Source organism: Panicum virgatum, chromosome 9K, assembly GCF_016808335.1.
Source record: "Panicum virgatum strain AP13 chromosome 9K, P.virgatum_v5, whole genome shotgun sequence".
Lineage (NCBI taxonomy): Eukaryota > Viridiplantae > Streptophyta > Magnoliopsida > Poales > Poaceae > Panicum > Panicum virgatum.
In genome coordinates, this window is record NC_053144.1 from 20,381,859 (window position 1) to 20,405,314 (window position 23,456).

Genomic DNA, 23,456 nt, shown 5'->3' on the forward strand with positions numbered 1-23,456 from the left:
GTACGTGGCTTGAGCTCCACCACGCCGGGATGGTGAACGGAGACTCTTAGTGAGCGCCCAAGTCTCGGTGACATGGGAGGTGACAAGACTCTTTGTGAGTGTCACAACGTGGATTAGGGGTGTGTGCCAACACATCGATACCACGGAAAAAAATCCGGTCGTCTCTTGTTCACTCTCTTTATTCAAGCATTTTTTTCATGCAATTTATTCATGTGCTTGACTTAGAGATCATAACTTAGCTCTACCTTGCTAGGCTTTACTTTGTTTTTATCTCTCTTAGCTTGTGTAGGTAGCTTAGTTATCCGGTTGGTGAATTGGTGCCCTACTAGCATTGCATAGGTTAAGGTTGCTATACTTTGTTTTAGAAATTGAAAAAGGCCCAATTCACCCCCCCCCCTCTTGGTCCATCGATCCTTACAATTGGTATCAGAGCCTCGTTGCTCATTTGGATCATTAGGCTTCACCGCCTAGAGCTATGGCCAAGATGGGTGGTTCGCCGCCTCACTTCGAGGGCAAGAACTTTGCTTATTGGAAAGTTCGCATGGCCGCATACCTTGATGCGATTGCCCCCGAAGTGTGGTTGGCCACTAAGACCGGGTTCACCGGAACTTCCACCACTGAACAATTAAAATGGAATGCCAAGGCTAGAAATGCAATTTTCGAAGCCATTAGTGAGGAAGTCTTTGCTAGAGTTAATGGCATGGACTTAGCTAGTGATATTTGGAAGGAGCTCATTGAGATTCATGAAGGCTCCACTAAAGTTTGTGAGCGAAAATATCACTTGTTTAGAGCTAAGTATAATTCTTTTAAAATGCTAGCTCATGAAAATTGCAATGATATGTACTCTCGCTTGAATGTCATTGTCAAGGACATTAATGCTCTTGAAGTTTCCAAAATTGACAGTGGCTCCATCAACCGCAAGATTCTCATGCTTCTTCCTAAGCCCAAGTACAACATTATCAATGCTATGCTTCAAAAGGAGAATCTTGATACAATGGAAGTGGGAGAGCTTGTGGGCGAAATTCGCGCTCATGAAATGAGTATCCTTGGTATGACCGAAGAGCCAACAACAAGCAAATCAATTGCTCTCAAAACCAAGGCCAACAAGCACCGCAAGCTCAAGATGGTCAAGCAAGAATCTAGCTCAAGCAATGAAGAAGATCATCATGAAAGCTCATCCGATAATGAAGAAGATGGGGAACTTGCTCTCATGATGAGAAAGTTCACACGCTTGAGCGACAAGATAAATAAGAAGGGTTACAACTTTGACCCCAAAAGAAGGATGTTCCGGTATAGGGAAGATGTCAAGTACAAAACATGCTACAATTGTGGGGAAAAGGACACATCTCTCCCGATTGCCCCAAGCCGGACAAAAGAAAGGAGGACAACAAAGGCAAACATCGCCATGACTCAAGTGATGATGAAGAAGAAGAAGAGCCGCCGCCGCCCACCATGGCCGCCGCCGCACCCTAGGTCGCCGCGGAGCCCCCTCCTCCGCCCTTCCTCGCACCCAACGGACCACGCAGCAAGCTCCCCTGCCCTCCACTGGTGCTCCCTAACCCGCTCATTGTCGCCCATGACTGCCGGACGGTCGCCGCCGCCGCTCATCGCCGCCGCCGGAGCCCCTGCTCCGCGGTGGAGCCGCCTCCGGCCATCCCGAGCCCCACCCGAGCCACCCCTATGTTCCTCTCGCTCTCCTCTTGCCTCTCCCCCACCGGGCCCTCGCCGCCGGCAGCTGCAGGCGCCGGATTCTGGCCGCCCGCCGCCTCCCCTGCTCCAAAGTCCGGCCAGGGGCATATCTGCGAGGAAATTACTTCTTCCAGGGGCCTCTGCGCAAAAGAGATCTTTTTCCTTTTTATTTTCCAAAGCAGTGAACTTGTAAAATCGATATAAATTCTTAGAAAAATCATAAAAATGCAAACTCAATTGATCTGAGTTCCTTGTTACTAGATCTACAACTTTCATTACATGCACATATTTATTTTGTCTATATTTTAATCTAGGAAAAAGATTAGATTACATAGGCTATAATTATTTTAGGAGTTCTACTCAGCATCTATGGGTGATTTTTGGCTTGTAGCTACTTCATTCCATGCTTAGCTTTGTGTAAAAATTTGAGCACCAGTTAACACCTCTAACTAGATGAAACCCTAGTCTTGGCTAGATCTAGTAGAATAATTTACTTTTTATTTCTGGATGTTCTGTTATGGATACATGTATGAAACTTTTTCTGTGTACTTAGAATACTAGATGAACACCATTGACCAAGTTTCGTTATTTTTTAGATTTGTGTAGCTAGCTCTGTGATTTAATCCTTAAAAATGGTGCTATATTGTGATAAATAGTTGTTGCATCTGGAAAAATCTAAAACTTGTACCATTGCTTAGTCTTCAGAAGATAAGCTAGATACAAACTTTGAGGGCCAAAAACACTTTGTAACCCTATGTAATAATTAGTCTTGTTATATGTGAGTTAAATTTGTCAATTTTATTACTCCTGTTTATGTCTATAAAAATTCTGGTAAAATTACAGTGTGTTTATAATCGTATGTAGACACCTCTGTAAAAATTTGAGATTCAAAACTATTGTATTTTAATCTGTGTAACTTTATCTTGATTCTAGCATGTGCTATTTTTGAGTATTTTTCATGTATCCATATTTTACTATTTTTGCCTGAAATGTTTACTGCAAGTTTCTGATCTGATGTACTACCTTGTGTAAATTTTGTAGTTGCATAAATTGTTCCTAACTTTTGAAGTAAAATAGTTAAATAACCTCAAGTATGTTAATCCGAAATAAAAGCCGACATCCCAATTCATTTTATGAAGTAAAGTAAATCTGAAAACTACTCTATAAATGACTGCCTAGTGAGTAGAAAATGAAATGGTTGTTTTCTTGACTTGAGTTTTATTGGACTAGAACTTTATCGTGAAGGAAAAATAATAACACCTAAATCGCTAAACAACTCGGAACTTTGCATTCATACATATGCATTGTTGCATTTCATTTAGGTACGATAGATGAATCACGTGAAGGATGTGACGTTGGAGCCGAGCTAGAAGACGGTGAATGGTGGACACATCTAGAAGATGGATGGATGGATCCCGATGTGCATGACCGAAGGAAGATGCTCGCCGAGCAGTTGTTCTCTAACTAACACTGACCTAGTGTTAATCCCAGGCAAGCCCCGATGCATCAATCCCAGTATTTTAAATGCTATTCAAATTATGTTCCTATTATGTATCTGTGCATTTACGTTTACAGGAGTTGACTGGAACCTTAGATGCATGATCCTAGGTACTGGTTACTAGAAGTTAAGTGCGAGTAGATGCCCTGCTAATTAGGACCGGTAAAAGTCGAGTGGTTTCCTGCCGCTCGCGAGATGATAGGTTCTCTACTACATACTGCAGAATATAAGGTCTATGGGCGGGGTCAGGGTACTATGTTTCTGGATGAGACCCCGTCTGTTTAGTGCAGAAAATGCTAAGGCCGCAGTGTGTACTAGTGGTGGTTAAGCATTTGAACATACTAGACACATGCCGAGAATATGGTAATCGGTAAGCTTAAGTACTGGATTGAACCGAGGCCGGAACATACCTCCCCACTGTCTTGACTTTGGTCTCATCTTGAATGACGGGTGTAGAGCCGGGCTCTGTAGTCGAGGGCGGTGGGCCTGTTCCGTGAAGCGGGAATTGAAGGGAAAAGTTGCACGTGTGACTCTGGGAGTAACCACATGACGTGTGTTTAGGTCTGCCTGGCCAGGTTAACAAAATCGATTCGAATCGTTCCGCCGCTCACGGACAATGAGACTGCTTAATCCTTTTGCCACATAGAGTAAGAAGTGGAAGATGATGATGATGATGAATTTGGCTGGTTGGATGATAAAAGATAATTGTTTTCACCATGTATGTTATTGGATAATGCTCACCTAGAATGATTAATTGAACTAGAACCTGAAAGCTAAAACCTGCAGTTAAGGATCTACTCTTTACTGCTTTTCGGCAAAACAAACCCCTCAAGCCAAAAGCCTTGCATGTCTAGATTAAGGGCAAAGTATACCCTTAGTCGGGTAAGCCTTGCTGAGTATTAGTATACTCAGCCTTGCTTGTGGCTTTCTTTTTTTTCAGGTGGTACATTTGAAGATAGAATGGATGTCATGTACGGGCTTCATCATGACGTCTTGTTCCGTCGCTAGACTATCATGTATTTTTCTGCTGCACTTGAACTCTATTATATTTTTATTATAAATTCAAATTCGGTTTGTGATAATAATTCATTTTCAGACTTTGTACTGTAAAATTTGTAGAATGTTGTATTCTCTGAACTGCTTTGTCGATCCTGTTTCAAGTGGTTTAATCGGGATTTTACCCGATAGCACTGCCGGATGACTCCGTTTTAAGTGCGTGTTAACCCAAGTTACTGTTTCGGTGATGGTTAGCGCACTTAAGCCGGATTAATTTAGGCGGGGCTGCCACACCTAGTTTCATATGTCTTCTCCGCCTTTGATGCACATACTAACTTTAGCTGCTTTATGACCTTTTTACTCTTCTGTCTTTGCCATATATTAGCGGCGAAGTGTCTCATACACCACCTATGCACGACTGGTTGGTAGCCTTCCATGTGGTCCTCAACTACATTAAGAATTCCTTGATGCCGGTCTGAAATAATGCACACCTTAAGGTCCGGTCCAATAACATCTCTATGGACCAAATGCAAGAACCATGACCAGCTATCGTTGTTTTCACCCTCAACCAACGAAAATGCCAGGGGGATCAAACGTTCCTCGCCGTAAATGCCTGTTGCAATCAACAATGTCCCTCGGTACTTCCCGGTAAGAAACGTGCCGTCCACACTTATAACAGGTTTGCAATGCTTGAATGCCTGTACACATTGTGGGAAGCACCAATATGCACGTTTCATTACGGGCTTCATGGAACCCTTGTGTATCTCCTGCCTGCCAGTGGTATGAGTGCACCACTTTGTCCGCGAGTTGAAGTGTGCAATTGCACTTAATATTTTTGGAACCCTTCCATAAGCTTCCTTCCAATCACCCCATAATATTGCTATGGCATGCTGCTTGGCCCTCCAAGCATTTCCATATTTTACCCAATAGTTTGTAAAACCATGAATAGCTTCAATAATAGCCGCAACAAAAACATCAGGGTCCGCATGAACCATTGCGGCAATGCGTCTCCCAATATAACGTGCGGTACATTGGGAGTGCTCTTGAGAAACCTCTGGTGTCCCACATGTGTGAGGTTGTTTTATATTACTGATCCTCCATTTCACCCTATCATCAGCGATAGTACGTGCCCAAACCTTCCAAGGACACCCCTGTTGGCAACGAACCGTGTACCTCAATTTAGCCGAGCAATGCACCACGTCATACAGTCTATGGTGCCGCACAGAGTAGTCCCTCAAAAAAAATTTAAGGTCCTCAAGGCTATCAAATATCATTCCCTTCTCTATCAACTACTCACTACTATCAGGCTCAAGACATGCATGGCGCAGACCTGAATCACAAAAACCCCCTTTTGGTATAGAATGGAAAATAGGGACCTCTGGAACATCAACATGCACAGCCTTCAACTGCCTCAACTCAACTGTGGTCAATTGGGGTATATGTCTTCCAAACAGTGTTGATCTATGTTCTCTAACTGTCTCTTCTGCCATTTCCCCATTGGTGTTGGTGCGACGAATGGAGTTTCTTCGGTTCTTCTTGGAACGAATGTAGATGCTTGGGACACCCTAGCCGATGACAGCACATGTGTTTGTTGCCAAATATATGGCCTATCTGTTTCTGGAAGTACCATATCATTATCGTCTTCACCACCCTCATTTTCTTTCGAGCCCTGAGATATATCATCATCATCGACCTCCTCATTCTCAAATCCGCCTTCATCAAAATTATTATTTACACGGCATGTGTCAAACCCAATTTCATCACCACTGTCATCATCATCTGAGTCATGAGAAATATCATCACCATAACTTTTATCTTCCTCCTCCGGTGCATCGGAATCATGATCCGGTAAAATGGCTTCTTCAGTTACATGTTCAAGGGGGGTAATCATCACCATCTTCAGCAGGGGCATCCATACTACGATTACACACATCAACCACTATATCCGTACAACCCACTTGCGAACAACTGACCAACTCTTTGTAAAACAACCAATCGTTCTCACAACCAATTGGCATCATCACATAGTGAGACCTTTCTTTTCCAGCATCAAACCTGCCACAAAGTCTTAACTCCATACGCTCATTTCCTACTTTGAATAATGAATTTACTCAACACATTATCTCATCGAATGAAGGTGCCACATTAAATCTTGCTACTTCTTGCCTCATTCTTGCAAACTCTCCATTTTCTTTAACCATCCCACCCAAAAATAAACGAACTAAATGATCCATCTACACACAGATATATACACAAAATGACTAAGACAAAACTTTACTATTATAACTACAACACACTTCATTACTTCATACATGAAGAAGATAATATAACTATGTATAGCATAACATAAGAATCTTTACCAAAATACACAAAAAATAGATTTGCTACTTTGAGGATTATTCACACTTCATAGCTCTTCTTACTAAAAAAAATCTAAACAACACCATCACCTCCAAATTGATACATGTAGCAATTATTACACAATACAAAAGTGTCACCATCGTTCAATTGCACGATACACCACAACTAATCATATTCGATTCGTAGTCAATCCCCCATTTCAACTCAAATCCTACCTAAACTCTAGCCAACTCAAACCCTAACAAATCCACGAAATGGAGGAAAACCAATCGGATAGAGTGGAGGAGCTATCTTCAAGGATCGATTTCCCTTCGTTTCCCCTTTCAATCCGGTGGAAGATCGAGTGGATCTAGAGGGGGGACGGACGGGCGGCGCCATGGAGCTCAGGTCGGGTGGGGAGTGAAGGAAAAAAGAAATAGAGCTAGATGAAGATGCCATCCGACAGGTGGGCCTATATCAGGCTGAGTCACGCCACGGCGCATGGCGCGACTCAGTCGCGCCAATGCATGTGGTGCGACTCAGTCTTGCCACGTCAGCTACCTGGCCGCGGGGGTTCCAGCGTGACAGTTTGGTCGCGCCAAAGCATGTGGCGCGATTCTTCAGGGAGTCGCGCCACGGAACTTGGCGCGACCAAAAAAGCTAGTTTTTGGAAATTTAGATCTAGACGGGCTATTATTAAAATATTAGATAAAAAAGGATTAAAATTAAAAAAAATTGCACGGCGGCCGGCAAGGCAAAAGACAAAATGGCAACCAAGCGCCTGGGGGCAGTGCAGGGCCTACGCCATCATGGCCTATGCCTATAGGCCTGCGGCCAGAGCATCATGGCTAATAGTATGAATGGGCAGAATACTCGAAACCCGTACCCGAAAAACCCGAGCCGGAAATACCCGAATCCTAATTCGGGTTCCAACCCACGATACCCGAAATTACGGGTAATTCAGGTATCAGACCATGGTACCCGAACTACCCAAGTACCCGAAACAGCACAGCCCAAGTATATTTATTCCTTTCAGCCCAGCCCACCAAAACCCTTTAATCCTAACCCTAAGCAACAACCCAGCCCAACACCCCCTTGCACCCCCACCCCCGCCGCCAACTCGAGTGCTCAGGCCGCCAGGCACCCGCCGCCACCCGCCACGGCGCCTCCATGCCCCCCAACGGCCCGTCTCTACCCCCGCTCCCGCCCCGACCGGAGCTATCGCCTGTCAGCGTCGCTGCCCGCCCCACCGGTCTCTGCGCCACAACGCCCGCTTGCGGCCTCACCCCCGCCCCGGCAGGAGCAGTCGGCAGCGGCGCCCGCCCCGCTGGTCTTCGTGCCGCCACGGCCCCTTGCGGCCTCGAACCTGCCCCGGCAAGAGCAGTCGGCGGCGGCGCCCGTCCCTCCGGTCTTCGCGCCTCCTCGACCCTACCCCGTCCATCTCCGTGCCGCGACCCCTCCTCGCCCCACCCCCGTCACGCCGCCGACGCCCCCGCCTCTTGCTGCAGAGCGCCCTAACCAAGACGCCGCCGCCGCCACTCCTACAGTTCTCCCGCTTGAAATCTGGTAGTTCGGGGTAACCCGAACCCGAACCCAAATTTTTGGGTACCCGAAATGTCGGATTTCTATTTTTTCGGGCAAATTTTGGGTATCAATTTTCAAAACCCGAAAATCCCGACCCAAAATTTTCGGGTTACCCGAATGCCCAGCCATAATACGATGTGTTGTATAGTAGCTAGCAGAGTTTGATCATGGCCTAAACACTGTCGGACATCAAGTTGTTCGCATCATGGCCTACGCCTGCCAGAGCTTGACTCGAACGCCCGCCGCCCACGGCGTTGCCGTGCCGGTGCCTCCACTCCACCGCCCCCACACGGAATTCCATCTGCCTTCCTCATCTGCTGCAGCAGGTAGCATGCAGCGACCGACGACGGCTTGCTTCCACAAGGAAGATGGCGCGAAGGAGGACGACGCGGGCGCGGAGAAGAGGCGGCGACAAAAAATCGTGCGTGAGAATCCAATCAGAAGTCACCGAGTTGTGCGTATCTTTACGCACAAAGATGGGCAATATTCTAATTGTTAGGAGATGGAGAATTGGGATAGGGAACTATTGGAAGTTTCTTTTTTCAAAATAATAAAGATGGGAAAGAGGAATAGAAAACTCTTGGAGATACTCAAAGTGAAAAAAGTAATTTAATTTGTCAAACAACTCTAACTTATAAGTCACCTCTGCTTATAAACAATAAGCAGCTCCACCGTGCTTAGAACTTATAAATCCCCCCATTTTCGTGTGAGGCCCACACCTTTTCCGCACCCAACCCTATCTTCCCTCCCCTGCATCCCTCGAACCATGCGCAAACCGCCCCATCGCCCCTTCCTCCCTCCCTCCCTCCCGTTCTCGCCGCCGCCTCCCTCATGCTTCCCAATCACGGCATCCTCCCTCCAGATCTTGCTGCGTCCGCGGCAGCGCCGCCGCGGACGCACCTCGCCACCCGACTGCCGCAGCCACCCCTCTCTCCTGATCCCGCCGCCGCCACTCCAGGCCCCAGATCCGGTCGCTGTGCAAGCTCGGTGTTGACGCTCAGTAACGACCAATTCTAAGCATCAACTTGATAATAAAATCATGAGAGTTTGCATTTCTTACATGCATTATCTATCAAATAAATTCTGAAACACACTTTACCCTAGAGAATTGCAAGTTTTGTTTTCAAGCTAATTTGCAGGTTGCAAGCACATTTTGGTCCACAACAAAAATCACAAATAAAATTAGAGTGCAGATTCAGTCTCAAATGGATCAAAGCAAGTCCAAAAACCAAGGTGAACCGTCTTAGGACAAGGCGTGCCAACTTCTTTGGATAAAAGGTTGCCTGGACAGGCCAACCTATGGCTGGGCATATTACCCGAAACCCATACCCGAAAAACCCGAACCCGTACCCGAAAAACCTGAACTCGGAAAACCCGATCAGTATTTCGGGTAGCAAGCCACGGTACCCGAAATTAATACGGGTAATTCGGGTATTAAACTCCGGTACCCGAAATACCCAAAAACCCGAAATGCCCAGACTCGAAACGTAAATTTGGCCCATCACGGCCCAATTCCTACCTAGCTACCCACCTCCCCCTAAACCTTATCCTCTTTATCCCAATCCCCGTGACCCCCTCCCCGTCGCATCGCATCCCAGGCGGCGGCGCCTCGCAAGCCTCCACCCCCGTGCCGGCGTGCCCCCATATAGGCGGAGGCGCCGCATCCTCGCCAAGCAGTAGCGGTGATAGCGGCGGCGAGCGGTGTCAGCGGTGACGGCGGCAGCTGCACGATGAGCCTGAGCTCGCGAGCGGAGGCAGATCCAACACAGCTTGCATCCTATCTTACTCCTATCTTGTGCTTGCTTGCTGGATCGCCTATATGTTGTTGGATCTGCTGCTCCCTGCTTTTGCATCTGTGTTGGATCTGCTGCTCCCTGCTTTGCATCTGTATAGCAAGTTGCTCATTGCCTTCTTAGCTTCATCTAGGGGTTATTCGGGTAAACCCGAACCCGAAATGTCGGGTACCCGAAATGTCGGGTTTTGTTTAATTTGGACAAATTTTGGGTTGGAGTTTTCAAAACCCGAAATTTGAAAAACCCGACCCGAAAATTTCGGGTAGCCCGAACGCCCAGCAGTTGGGGTCGGTTGGCACCCTCGGCTGGCCGGCCGACCATGCTGGTCGGCCGACGGCCTAGTGGGCCCCACCGCTTTCAACTGGCCACGTGGAGGCATCCCATTGGCTTCTTTTGTAAGTTCCGGCCGTTCACCCCATGACTCCCTCCTATAAATATGAGAGGGAGGGTGAGATTAGAACACATACACCTCTCAAGTTTCAATTCACTCTTACGTTAGCTCTATAGGTTAGTGGAGTTTAGGTGAAGTCTGGTAGTCATCGAGTCCCCAGAGTTGCTCAAGAGTTCTGATAGGGGTTCTTCTCAAGTTCTCTTGTGTAATTCTCGGTCGTTTGTAATAGAATTAAATTATGGTTACCGATATCTGTTTAAATTAAATTCTGAGTCACCAGATATATATTTCGTGATCTGGTTGCATCATCATTCAATGCTTGCACTGTGTTATCGCTCTGTTCTTGCGATGGTTAATATATTAGCTTTAGAGCTCTACGACTGCTCCAATATTTGTATATTTGCTCTAGTGTGATGTCTGTCTATCCGAAGGGTGGGGGATCCATATGGGATGCTAGAGTATCGTTGCTAATGTAGACGTGGTGTCTGGACTAGTTAAGTGTTGCTGGATGTCGCCCTTTCCCACAATTTTAGAGATAGCCAGCAGGTGGTGACAGCCCTGTCCGTGCTCAGTAATCCTCCACGTTTGGATTGGGGGTAGGAGGTACATAAAGCCGCATTATTTGGTCGGGATCCTCCCGTGCTCCCGTGAAGCTATAGGAGCGGTCTCCCTTTTGTACCAGTTTAATCTTCTATTGATCTAACCATAAGATAATATAGATATAGCTAACCTAGTACCTTTGACTTGAGCTACTAACTTCTTCCTTTCTCCCTTCCTATAAAATATATATGGAGTTCAGTGTAACTTGTGTGTGTCACACTAACTCCTATCCAGTTATTTATATTACTCCTTTTTATACATTTGAATATCCAATCTAGATCCGTTCATTAACTAGCCTATAGATGTACTTCCATTCGCCGCCTTCCCTGTGGAAATATAAATGACACCCTGGTATACTCCCGGATAAAATGCTACTACGGTATTCAGTGCGCTTGCGGATTTATTCGTGGTTCAGAAAATATCTGCCACCAATTGGCGTCTACGGGCGTCATCGCTGGTTGATCAGTGGTGGCATTGGTAGGCGCCAACACTCAGATCCGGCCGCCGCCCGCTGATGGAGGGGCGCGGCGAGGAGGCGGAGGCGGAGGCCAGAGCCCGTCGGCCGCTTCGCCGGTGGAGGAGCGCGGCGAGAAGGCGGAGGCCGGAGCTCAAGGAGGAGGGCGAGGCGAGCTGCGGGAGGGGAGGAGAGAGCTTATAAGCCACATATAACCAAACATACCAAATTTATAAGTCACTGGATTTTAGTCACCTGACTTATGAAAACCAAACATGCCCTTATTATTTGTACCCAAATTTACTTATCATGATTATAATTAGTGCATTAGTTTCATTCAGGTTCTCGGCTTATGAGGCGGCGATTAGAATATAAACTTGCACTAATTCATTTAATTTGTTATAACATAATAATGGTAATAGCCACTTTTTAGCATAGTTTGTTGTATGATTACTAACTCCTTTCTAAATTATAGGTTGTTTTGGCATTTCTATGCATATATTTTGTTATGCATTTAGATATACACTATGTCTAGACACATAATAAAATCCATGCACCTAGAAATATCAAAATAAGCTATAATTTAGAACAGAGGGAGTACTGTGCAATGGTAAAAGGTTTATGTTGGTGAACCATGCTACAATCCATTGGCACATCTATCCACCATAGAACCGATTAACAATGAATCCCCAATTTAATCTCTACATTATTGTAAATGATCAACCGATGAATATTCCTTATAATGTTCTTCCATTTCTCTTTATTTAAAGAACTAAGATTTTTTTCTTATCTTTTACATTTTTCATGTCAGGTTCCTTAATAAATTAAATTGTGCAGCTCGATGCTTTCTCAATTATGATGTTTCAATAATACATATATATTTTATTTATTTCTATGCATGATCCAAAATCGTCTTCTTTACTCCTAGATGAATCCTATACACGGTAGCCTAATTAGGCGCGCTCCTGGTATAGTGCAGAGTAGAGCGCCAGAATTCGATGTTCCTCAGCATCACGTTCCTCAGGGCGGCGGAAGGCTAATCTTCCGTCTAATGTGACCACATGCACATATCTCACATTGATGCTGATATTTTTTTGATAAAAAATGGTCGAACTTTTTTTTCATTTATCAGTTCCTTGTTTCAATAATTCCTGACCAACACTGTGCCGTTAGGCGGCTCGCCAAACTGGAGCCTCTTGTGCCCATCGTCCTTGCCATCAGCAATGCAAGCAGTCGTGTCATCCACCTCACCAACCTCCTGGAAACCTGCATCATCCTAAGCTTTTCAGAGCACCACTCCAAGATCTGCAAGGTGGCCAACAAACTCAAGGCGGCGGCGGACCTCTTCTAGACCAACCTTGAGCCCGTCAAGCTTCTCGGCCAAGTACTCAATGATGCCGTCGAGGAGGTCCTGAAGGACAAAAAGACCCTCGTTCAGCTGCACGCGGACCTCATCATTGCCAGGAAGCATTGGTCCTAGTTCTACAAAGAGAAGACACTACTCGACCAAGCCAATAAGAAAACCAAGCCGTAAACAGCCTTGGAGGATGAGTCTGTCTTTTGTAGAGAAGTAGTTGTCGTCAATGTCAATGGCCACTAGCTAGTTGTGCATATTCTCCTACATATTTGCAGCTCGATGTATTTTAAGGTGTTTACTACTATCGATTTCAGTTGAGATAGTCATCTGATAGGAAATGGATCCACGTCATTCCAATTGAGATCACCAATGGCCATTTGTTCTTCAGTTACTTTTATGTGATTTTAGTGTTTGCATATTGTGTGGATGCACAATATGCACGGATTTGACTTTTACGCTCCTCACTTTTTTTGGCACCTACATTCATATTTTAGCTCCCACTTATTAAAGTTTTCTACCTGTATGGTCTGTGTTGCATCTAGGAGAATATTAAAGTCAGCTTGGTAGATTAAACATGATGTACACTTGTGCTTTGAGAAATTGCATAACATGAATTATTGAAACCTAGAGTGCATTACTTTGAAAATGATTTGCTCTATATGGTATCCTTTTATAGTTTTGTGTTTACATGGTTTAACTGTTGAACTAAACAGTTCTTTTCATGGTGCACGGCTGGGCACTCGGAGCCTAGTGTTGGCACTACTCCTTGATCTGGTCCCTGACAATCTCACTCACGTACACACATTTGAGTTGGGAGGTGAAAGATGGAAGAAAACAGAGAGGGCTCCTAGACTGGTTGTGCTGTTCTAAAACTGAACTGAAGTTGCTCTACTCTATCCCTTCCATTACATATATATACTACAAGAAAGAAGACTCCGGAAAGCTATGGCCAAGGTATGGCCTGGTATTGTTACTGGCTTCTACACTCTTCTATTGTTTACTAATCTTACTACTGCTATACCTGGCTGCAAGTTGCTACTGCTATAGGTTGCAGGTTGGCATTGCTACCGCCCTCTTCTACACCTTTCTTGACCCTTCTATCAGACTAATACAAAAATGCAAGGGATAGCTAATTATTCTAACAAGTCTTCCCCTAATTTGCAAGCTCTTGCTTGATCTCCTTCATCCCAACTGAAGCCCTCAGCTCCTGGAGCTGAAGTTGCCCAAGGGCCTTGGTGAGAATATCCGCGAGCTGCCAGTTGATCTTGACATACTCGAGGATGATCTGTCCTCCATCGACACACTCAAGATGAAGTGAAAACGAGTGTCAATATGCTTACTGCGATTGCGAAGGATGAGATTCTTTGCCAATGCAATGGCAGACTTGTTGTCCACCTTTAGTACTGGCGTTCAGAGTTCTTTCTTGGTGATGTCCTGCAGCAACCGATGTAGCCATGTTCCTTGACAGCCCTCTGTTGCGGCTGCAATGTACTCCGACTCGCATGTAGATAGAGCAACAACCTTATGCTTCTGCGACTGCCAGATCAGGCAAGCTCCAAGCTTGAAGAGCACATCTGTGGTGCTTCGCCGCCCATCAATGTCTCCTGCCAAGTCACTGTCGACTACTAGAATCTGGGCATTCAGTTGGTCGACATTAGTACCGATCCTTTAACCGGTACTAAATGGGTTTGGGAACCATTTTAGTATCGGGTTCAAATTTGAAAGCCCTCGAAACCAATTTAATACCGGACCAAAACATCGACAATGTACTAAAATGGCGCGGCCATTTAATACCGATCAATGACACCACCCGGTACTAAAGGGTGACATTTAGTGCCGGTCGATGTCTTGACCCCGTACTAAATAGTCCTCCACATGTTACTTTAAAAGAAAACCTACCCAGCATGGTTTCAAGGCCGTCGACGAGGGCGGGCGAGCTGGGCAGCCGCACAGGCCCCCCTAAAATGTGGGGCCCCCAAATTAAATGCTGATGTGTGTGCTGCCATGCTAGTTTTATCAGAGAGAAAAAAATCCTATGCCTGCTCCTTGGTCCGCCTAGAGAGTCACCCAGTCCGCCCGTCGCCGGAGCTTCTGTGCCGCGTCAATCATAACTCCTGAGTTCCGTCTAGCCTAATTTATGTTAATCCGCTCCTCTCTCTTTTTTATCCATCCTCGTCTTCTCTTGATTCCTAGGGCTCAAGGCATCACGCAATACACACACCATTACTGATTCATGGTAAGTTTACTTAAAAAAATTCATGGTTAAGTGAGTTGATACTTGATCGATTAATCAATGACACAATTCAGCAATTGTTTTAGCACTTGATTAGTTTCTATAATTTCCCCTGTAGTTCATCTAACTATTGTCAGCATTCAGAAATATCCTATAGACCAATTTGCGGAATTTCCAATGATATAAATTGCTCCAAGATTTACTATATGAATGATGGCTTTTAGTAGAATATGAGATCGATACAATGTTTATTTCTTTTAACTTTAATATTTATAAATATCGCATGCAACAATATAAATTGAAGCCCTATTTAGGGCCCCCATTTTAATTTCGCTCCGGGGCCCCAAATTTTTGGAGACGGCCCTGCATGGTTTTAAATAGCCGGCTATAGTCCCACTATAGCTCCGCTATTGCCTTTTTAGAGGGTTCCCGCTACGCTATTTGTATTTGTGCCGCTATAGCAGCTATGGACGCTAAATTGGACTATAGTTACGCTAAATGGCGTAGCTTTAGCGCCGCTATAGCCTTATCCTTAACTCAGTGCTACTGTTTTGATTTTTTGGACAACTGAATATTTGATTGTGTGAATTTTATTGTATTGTCAACTTAAGTAATATTTCTGTAGCTCTAAAAATATAGTTATGTTTATAAAATTTGCTAATTACTATATTTTTGTGCATCTATTACTTGTATTTTTCATGATTTAGGAGTAAACCGCTATTTGCCATAGTCTGCTATAACTTCCGCTATAGCCTCTTAGCCTCGGAAAAAAATACGCCGCTATTTATCATAACCCGCTATTTAAAATCATGCTACCCAATCACAAGTGCTATGTAGAGGAGAGAATGGTAAGAAAGGTTCGTGCGAGCAAAGAAGATAACACGTGGCGTCACAAAGATTTTGTTGGGTGGCGTGAGCCATCGTGGTTGACTCGGGGCCTGAGTCAAGCAATAGCTCGGTTGGGAAAGTCGCGAGTGGAGGGCTACTTGCCTACCTGCGTTCCGGGGTCAGAGTAGTAGTGCTAGTTGCGTTGCTGGGCGTCAAAAAGCTGGGGAAAAGAAGGCGCATCGTGCGTGCGTGCGTGCATTACTGCAGGGCTGCGCTGGTGTGCTACGGCTCGGGTGGTGGCCTACTAGAAGGCAAGCTGTTGAGAACGGGAGTTTTGATCGAGGGGTGGGAATTTAATTAGGAGATCAAACCAGCTTCCATGTTGTCCCTCCCCGCCACTTGCCACACACACACCGGATCCATGGAAATTTGGAAAAAGGGCACATAGATGTAGCAAATACCTTCCTCACTTTATTTTGAAATCACATGTCACCGTGTCTAACATATACTCCCTCCAACCCAAATTATGTTTTGGCTTTCCTAAATGCATAGTTTTTGCTATACATCTAGATATATGTTATATCTAGGTGCAAAATAAAATCTATATTTTTAGAAAAAACAAACCAAGTAATAATTTAGGATGGAGATAGTAATATAATGGTGCCCGCAATGATGGACTATTTTAGGTCTAGGATGGACTTTAGTGATCAAAGGATTGCAAATGATGCATATATATACAGTATACTTTCAGGTATACATACTTGGTATTTCTCTGAATAAATTTGGGGTTACAGCTATACCTCATGCGCCTCTATATACTAGACCCTCCTTTAGGGTAAATTATTATAGAACAAAACAGCTAATTTAATCTTAAAGGTAGGTTGAAATATTTTGCTAGATAAATAAGTTCAATTTAAAATATCTTAATTTTTTTCTCCAAAAAATAGGTTTCATTTGGACTTAACATTTTTTTTCAAAGTAAATAATAAATGTAGACGCTCACATATATGCGCGCACAAACTCGCATCCTTTTATTTCCTTTCTTTTTCACATCACAAACTGGCATCACGGCATTTTGAACACTATTATTCAGCATAGTAAGCAACAGTATCCTGAGATGGCCAACAAACACCATATTCAATTTTGCCTCATCACGCTACACGTACGTGCTGACCATGGACCACCCACCCACATCAGCCCCCATACTTCGTGTAGTCCTGCCGTCCATTAACAATGATAAGCTAAACATGTTCAAAGGTTTAAACGGATTAAGGTCTGTCACCCAGCATTGACATTATATGGAGCCGCACCAGCTGTTCTGCTTTCCATGGTAGAAGAGAAACTGAACAGAAAAGGACCCATTGCCTAATCCTAGAGGATCGGATACATTTGCCTAGATGCACTAGAAAAATTCACAAAATGGCCAGCTAGATTAGTTGATCCGGTTGTCTCCTCGCAGACGCTTGTTAGGCTTCTGCAGTCCGGTGGGCTTTGATCTTGCTTTTGCCGTGGTAGCGCTGCCCTCAGGGGCAGGGCTAGCAGTGACTGGAGTAGGGTTGACGCTGCCCTCATGGACAGGCTCCTTGCATTGAGCAGTGACTGGAGTAGGGACAGCCACATTAACGTTGCCCTCATGGACAGGCTCCTCCTTGCATTGAGCAGTGACTGGAGTAGGGATCACCACGTTAACGCTGCCCTTATGGACAGGCTCCTCCTTGCATTGAGCAGTGACTGGAGTAGGGATCACCACGTTAACGCTTCCCTCATGGACAGGCTCCTCCTTGCATTGAGCAGTGGCTGGAGTAGGGATCGTCATGTTAACGCGGATCGTCACGTTAACGCTGCCCTCATGGACAGGCTCCTCCTTGCAATGAGTAGTGGTTGGAGTAGGAATCGCCATTGTAAGGCTGCTCTCAGGGGCACGCTCCTCCTTGCATTGAGCAGTGGACGCAGCAGGTACTGGGACGGTAACATGGTCCATGATTGAATTCACCGAGAAACTCCCGTCTCCCGTTCCTGTACTTGTCGAATACCTGGAAAGTGTGCATTGATCCAAGAAGAGCCCTGATTTTATTTGGCATGGTGAACCATTCATCATCATTCTTGATCTTATCAATGAGCTCGTCCGCAGAGACACCAACCAGATCTTCCGCCACCTCACAGAAGATCATCAAGTTCATTGTGCAGGTGGCATCTTTCACCTTCGTATTCAGCTTGTACCTAACATGCCCAGAACAGCAGCGTGGTAATTAGTTACTCTTGAGCAACAAGTAAAAAAATTGAGAAACAATATGTGGCAATGGCAGCTTATACCAATAAACCGGCCTCTTAATCGGGCCACATCGGCGGCACTTGCACTTTCTTGGGGCATCGTACATTGACTTGTGGCAGGTGTCGCATCCAAGATAACACCATCCACTGGTGCAATCTATAGCTATCAGGGAGACTCTACACAAAAACATGGTATCCTACAAAGCGAAAACAAAAATGTGAGTAAAAATAGATAAGCTTTGCAAGTCACGAGAAAAGCAGCAACTTAATTTACCTCGCCATACTCCTTTCGAACGAGGCTTTTTAGCTGCTGAATTGTTCGCCAACTGTCTGCTAACTTCTGAGCTCGACTTATTTGGGGAGCAGGGTTTCCTTTCTGGATGGGCAAGCTGCACGCATACAAATCATCAAACCATATACTAAACTACTAATACATCTTAGATCAATAATCGATGTAGGTATAGAGTTACGGTAGTGCTTGGCCCCGGTCGTCTGGACGCTCGGACGCTCCACCATGCCCACCCCTCAGATCGTTTCGATCGTTTCGCTCCCACTGACCGTTCGTACTGCCCCCACTTATTCCATCCACATCTTTCCCTCTGCTAAACAAAAAAGTTAGAAATATCTATTGTTATCATAGGAGATTAGTGGTCTTTCGATCTCTTGAGATCCGATGTTAATGAACTTTTATTTCTATCATATTTTGAATGTCGCAAAAAGAAAATATTGATGTTGTGAACTTTATTTGTGCATGTTGCTGATATCTATGAATGTTGCATGGAACATGATGCCATGTTGCGGTGGGAATTTTTCATCCATGAATTGGATGAATATTTATTTTATACATATTTTTTTAATATTGCAAACACTAATTCTCGACGTTGCATAAGTTAATTTTTAATGTTGCAACGGTGCGTCCGATGAAAAATCTACTATGACGCTACTAGCTCTGATAAAAATTACAAAGTTCACTAACTTCCTGCAGAATTCTAGCACCTGTGGTATTTCCAAATCTAGAGAGTAGTTTGAACATGCTGTACAGCAAACTTAACAACTGATCGCACCCTATCACCGTACCGCAGGGATTGATTAGGCATTTAGGCTCTCACCGTTTTTCCTCATCGTCGGAGCTTCGGGATTCGGAGGATGAAGCCGTCTTGTTGTCGTCGGAGCTTACGATTTCGGAGGACGAAGGCGTGTTGTTGTCGTCGGATCCTAGGGATTCGGCGGACGAAGCTGTGGTGTTGTTGTCGTCGCTTGGGGATTCGGAGGATGAAGCCCTGGTGTCGTCGCCGGAGCTTGGGGGTTCGGACGACGAAGCCATGGTGTCGTCGTCGGAGCTACTTGGGGATTCGGAGGACGAAGCCACGGTGTCGTCGGAGCTTAGGGATTCAGAGGACGAAGCCATGGTGTCGTCAGTTCTCGATCTGGACCTACGGCCCCCGTCGGCCGTTGCTCGGCCGCGCAAGATCCGCGACTGGGCGACTCCGCGTGCGCGACCCCAGGAACTCGGGCCTCGAGTGGCCGGAGCCGGCCGGAGTCCGCGTGATCGCTGCCGCGGCCGGCGACTGGGGAGCGGTGGCACTGGGAGGCCAAGAGACGGGGATCTGTGGTTTCTTCGATACGTATAAATACACGTATTTAGGCATGTACATTTGATTGGATCGACTTATTATCTGTATCCAAATTCGTTTGTCATGTCATGATTATAATTATGAATGCATCAGTACAAATTCATTTTCTGGGAGCGATTAGGCCAAATCTCTATGTTCCATCGGAGATTCATGTGTGACAGACCCGTCGAGTTAAAACATTTAAATAAATATAACCGCCATCATTTGAACATATCATGTCCATTAGTTTAATTAAGTGTAATTTGACAGGCTGTTTCCAACCCACAGGCCGATCGAAACACACCAGAAGTCCCGCACGACGACGAGCGCAGACGGTACCGGCATGATAAAATCTTACAAAAATAATAAATCATATTAAGGTATTTATAAAATGACTTTTCACATTAAAGTGCACATAATGAATAATAGCATGGAAGAGAGTCTAACCTAAGAATATTTTTCATTAGAAAGCAAACGAAATAAAATGAAATAAAACGGTAACTATGAAGACGTAAGGACGTCACATCGAGCCCACCGATGTGAATTCGGATTAGCTTCTATACCTGAAATAGGGTAAACAACAAATCCTGAGCAACTAATACTCCACAAGACTTACTCGACTAGTGGGTATACCTAGCCCACGTATCTAGCCATATAAAGTTTTTTGGCCGGTGGTTTGTTTTGCAGAAAAGCACTAGAAGTGCGTCCTTATTTTCTAAGTTTTAGCTCCTATTTATATCAATAGATTTACTAAATCATCTATGATTTACAAATCTACAACAATTAGGTTGAGCAAACTATTAATTAAATAACATCAGCCCTCATTGCATCAAATCTCCTTTTTCTTCATTTCCTTTCTGCGATGTGACTAAGAGATCAAGGCTCTCATAACCATGAGACACGGCGAATCGATCCGATTTAACCTTGCAATGTGAACCTAACCAACACGGCACGTACTTGCCCCGTCGGACTATACGAGCCAATCATTCTCCTCCCCGCCTCGAACTACAGAACCGCCCCACCTGCATATAGTCAGGCGAGCCCTACGAGAGACCACCAAAAGTAAACTCATGCATCCCAATTCTCCGCGGCCACTCGATTCGTCCTAAGGAGTGGGTAGAAGTTCTGTACTTTCGAAGCAAAGCAATACTCGGCTTACCGGTTTCGACTACATCCTACTCCCGGCATGCGGTTAGTACAGTTCAATCCCTGATCAGCACAGCCGACAACGGAACGGTCCTTAATCGACACAGACGGAGCTACACATTCCCCGTCCGGCCTTCCATTTCCCCTTCCGTACATTCCGAATTTAATAATTATGTACTGAAGATAAATACTCCATATGTCTCGCGAGTAACAAGAAATTATTCGTCTTCTACCGAGTCCTATTAGCATGGCAAAGCTATCGTCCTGCACATACTAGTATAACTCAAGGAAACATAGGGATCATGCAACTAGGGTTCCAAACAACTCCTAAAATTTAATGCACAAGTAATAGATACATATATATAGGTGTCATAATTTAAATTAATAGGTTGTGTACCGGGACTTGTCTGAGGGTAACACTAATTTAGTGCTAATATTATTTTCGGCCTTGGACCCTTCTGGCCTTGGGTCGGGTCTTCGGTTGCTTCAGCGGGTCCTTCCATTTTCTGGGGATGTCCACCGAACACCGTCTCGTGGTTCGGCTCCAACACCACGTGCTTCACGTCCACACGTTGTGTCCACACATATATCTAGCGTACCTAAATGAGGTATAATAATGCATATGTGTAAATGCATGGACGATGCAACGAAAAGTGCAGCAATACAAGCACAAAGTCACTATTACATAAACCTAAACAACTACATAAGAGGAGATTAATTAAACCTTACACAAGTTTAAATAAAGTTAACTAAACGGGTTATATATATACAGCAAACTCCTAACTCCATTTATACAATTAATAAGTTATAGAAGTATTTTTGTAGCATAATTAAAACTGTATATAAAAAGTTGTCATATAATACATTTAATGGTTCTATTATATAGAGTATGAAATTATGAAGCTAACAAAATTAGTTTTGCATTTTTCTGATTTTTCTACAATTTTCTACATATTTTACAAGCAGTGGCGGATGCAGGATTGGAGGCAAGGGAGGGCTGAAACAATAGAGATGTTGATTTGTGTGAAGATTTAATGGTGATTTGGAGGTCTTGCTACAGTGTTTTACGTGTAATTAGGGGAGCTTAGGGGGGGCTTGAGCCCCCCTCCTGTATCCGCCCCTGTTTACAAGCACTAAAGGTCTGTGCTGAACGGATGATCTGACCATATGCCGGATGATCCGACCATCACCAGAAAGTTTTGGCTTCGGATTGCTGAAAAGTTCCCAGGGTCGGATGATCCGCCCATAGACCAGATGATCCGGCCCAACAGTATTTTTTGCCACTGGAAGGTGCTGGATGATCCGGCCCTAGGCCAGATGATCCAGACCTGGGCGCGCGGGCCGCGTGTGCCAGTGCTCCGGCGAGGAAATCATGGGAAAAAGGACGTGGAAGGTTGAGGGCTCACCGGGGAATCGATTCTTGGGATCTGGTGCGAGGAGAAACGACCGGAGGGAGCAGATCGATGGCGGCCCCAAGCTTAAAGCGGCTCCAATGGTGAACGGCCGGAGGAGGGTCGATTCCGGTTGATTCGGCCGGGGATGATCTCGACCGGGGTTTGGGGAAGGTGGAGGGATGCATATAGAGACGATTGACCAAAAGAAATCAAATTGAACCTCCTAAAATTTTTCGATCGGGCCGGCACAAGTTTGAATACCTAGAACAAGCTTTTCCTTACACGAAGAACTTGAAATCAAGGGCACCCCGGGGAGGAGCATACAGAGGAGAAGGTGCTCCACGCCATCTTGAAGTCTCCTTGGCCTTGAGATCGATTTGGGATGAAGGATTTGCACTCTAGGGCTTTAGAGAGAGAGGGAGCTCATGAGGGGATGGGAGAGCTCATGAGGGAGAGAGTGAACGTGAGGGGGAGAGAGAGTGTGAGCTGTGTGTGAGAGAGAAATTGGTTTTATTCTTTATGGGGTCAAGACAAATGGATAAGGTCGTGGGCAACCGGTCAGACCGGTCAGTCACACCGGTCAGACCGGTCCTGACCGAGCCAAACTAAATTTTTGGTAATGTTGGTTTCAGTTTTTACGAATTCAAATTCTTACCATTTCAAAATTAAAACATAATTTCTAACTATACTCAAACTCATTAATTTATGTGTTTAGATGCTTAAACTAGAATTTGATTTGATTTAATTTTGAAAACTTGTTAAAGGATCTCATGTAAAAAATTTTGGTATAAATTTATCCAACATTTTTATATATGCAAACTCAGTGCTAATAATGAGGTTAAGCGTGCTTAGTCTTAATGCAAGGTGATTAACACCCGGGTGTTACATCATCCTCATTAAATAAAAATGCCACATGAGTAAAATTTGTGACATAGTATAGAATTCATGGAGAGAGAGGATTTGAGTTTCATGGGATGAAATTTGGTCCATTATTAGGGATGAGTGTGCGTGCGTTTGTGAGCGTCTGCATGTTTTGCCAAAGAAAACTTGGTATACAGTTACTAACACTAGAAGTTAAAATGAAAGTCCCACAGAGCGCAATTACATTTGTTATCACAACTGTTCTTAATCTAATGTGGCCACACCAAATGTGCTAGTAATTAATTTAGGTGCAATTCACTACTAAAATAACTATTAACCGAGGCGGGCAAAATCTATTAACTCGGCAACCACCTCGGACCTAAGGTCACGATAAATGACCTATTTTCC

The 23,456-nt window shown here is 44.8% G+C and overlaps 1 protein-coding gene across 2 annotated transcripts; it reads right to left on the minus strand.

Annotated features, from left to right (window-relative positions):
• Positions 1–16,876: 16,876 nt before the first annotated feature.
• On the minus strand, positions 16,877–19,672 carry LOC120650674. Of its 2 annotated transcripts, none has more exons than XM_039927874.1 (5): positions 19,144–19,672; positions 18,505–18,636; positions 18,309–18,423; positions 18,077–18,231; positions 16,877–17,983 (listed from the first exon to the last, which is right to left on the minus strand). In XM_039927874.1, exons 1-5 carry the CDS (start codon positions 19,440–19,442, stop codon positions 17,677–17,679), a joined length of 1,008 nt encoding a protein of 335 aa, XP_039783808.1. In that variant the 5' UTR covers positions 19,443–19,672; the 3' UTR covers positions 16,877–17,676. The 2 variants fall into 2 exon arrangements, with proteins under 2 accessions (XP_039783808.1, XP_039783810.1); XM_039927876.1 differs by having other exon boundaries at positions 18,505–18,633; positions 19,144–19,643.
• Positions 19,673–23,456: the final 3,784 nt, after the last annotated feature.

Coding starts and splice junctions, on each gene's coding strand:
- LOC120650674 (XM_039927874.1), bottom strand. CDS start 19,442: ATGGCTTCGTCCTCTGAATCCCTAAGCTCCGACGACACCGTGGCTTCG. Junction 18,232..18,308: donor TTCGAAAGGAGTATGGCGAG/GTAAATTAAGTT, acceptor TTCGCTTTGTAG/GATACCATGTTTTTGTGTAG. Junction 17,984..18,076: donor ATTAAGAGGCCGGTTTATTG/GTATAAGCTGCC, acceptor TGGGCATGTTAG/GTACAAGCTGAATACGAAGG.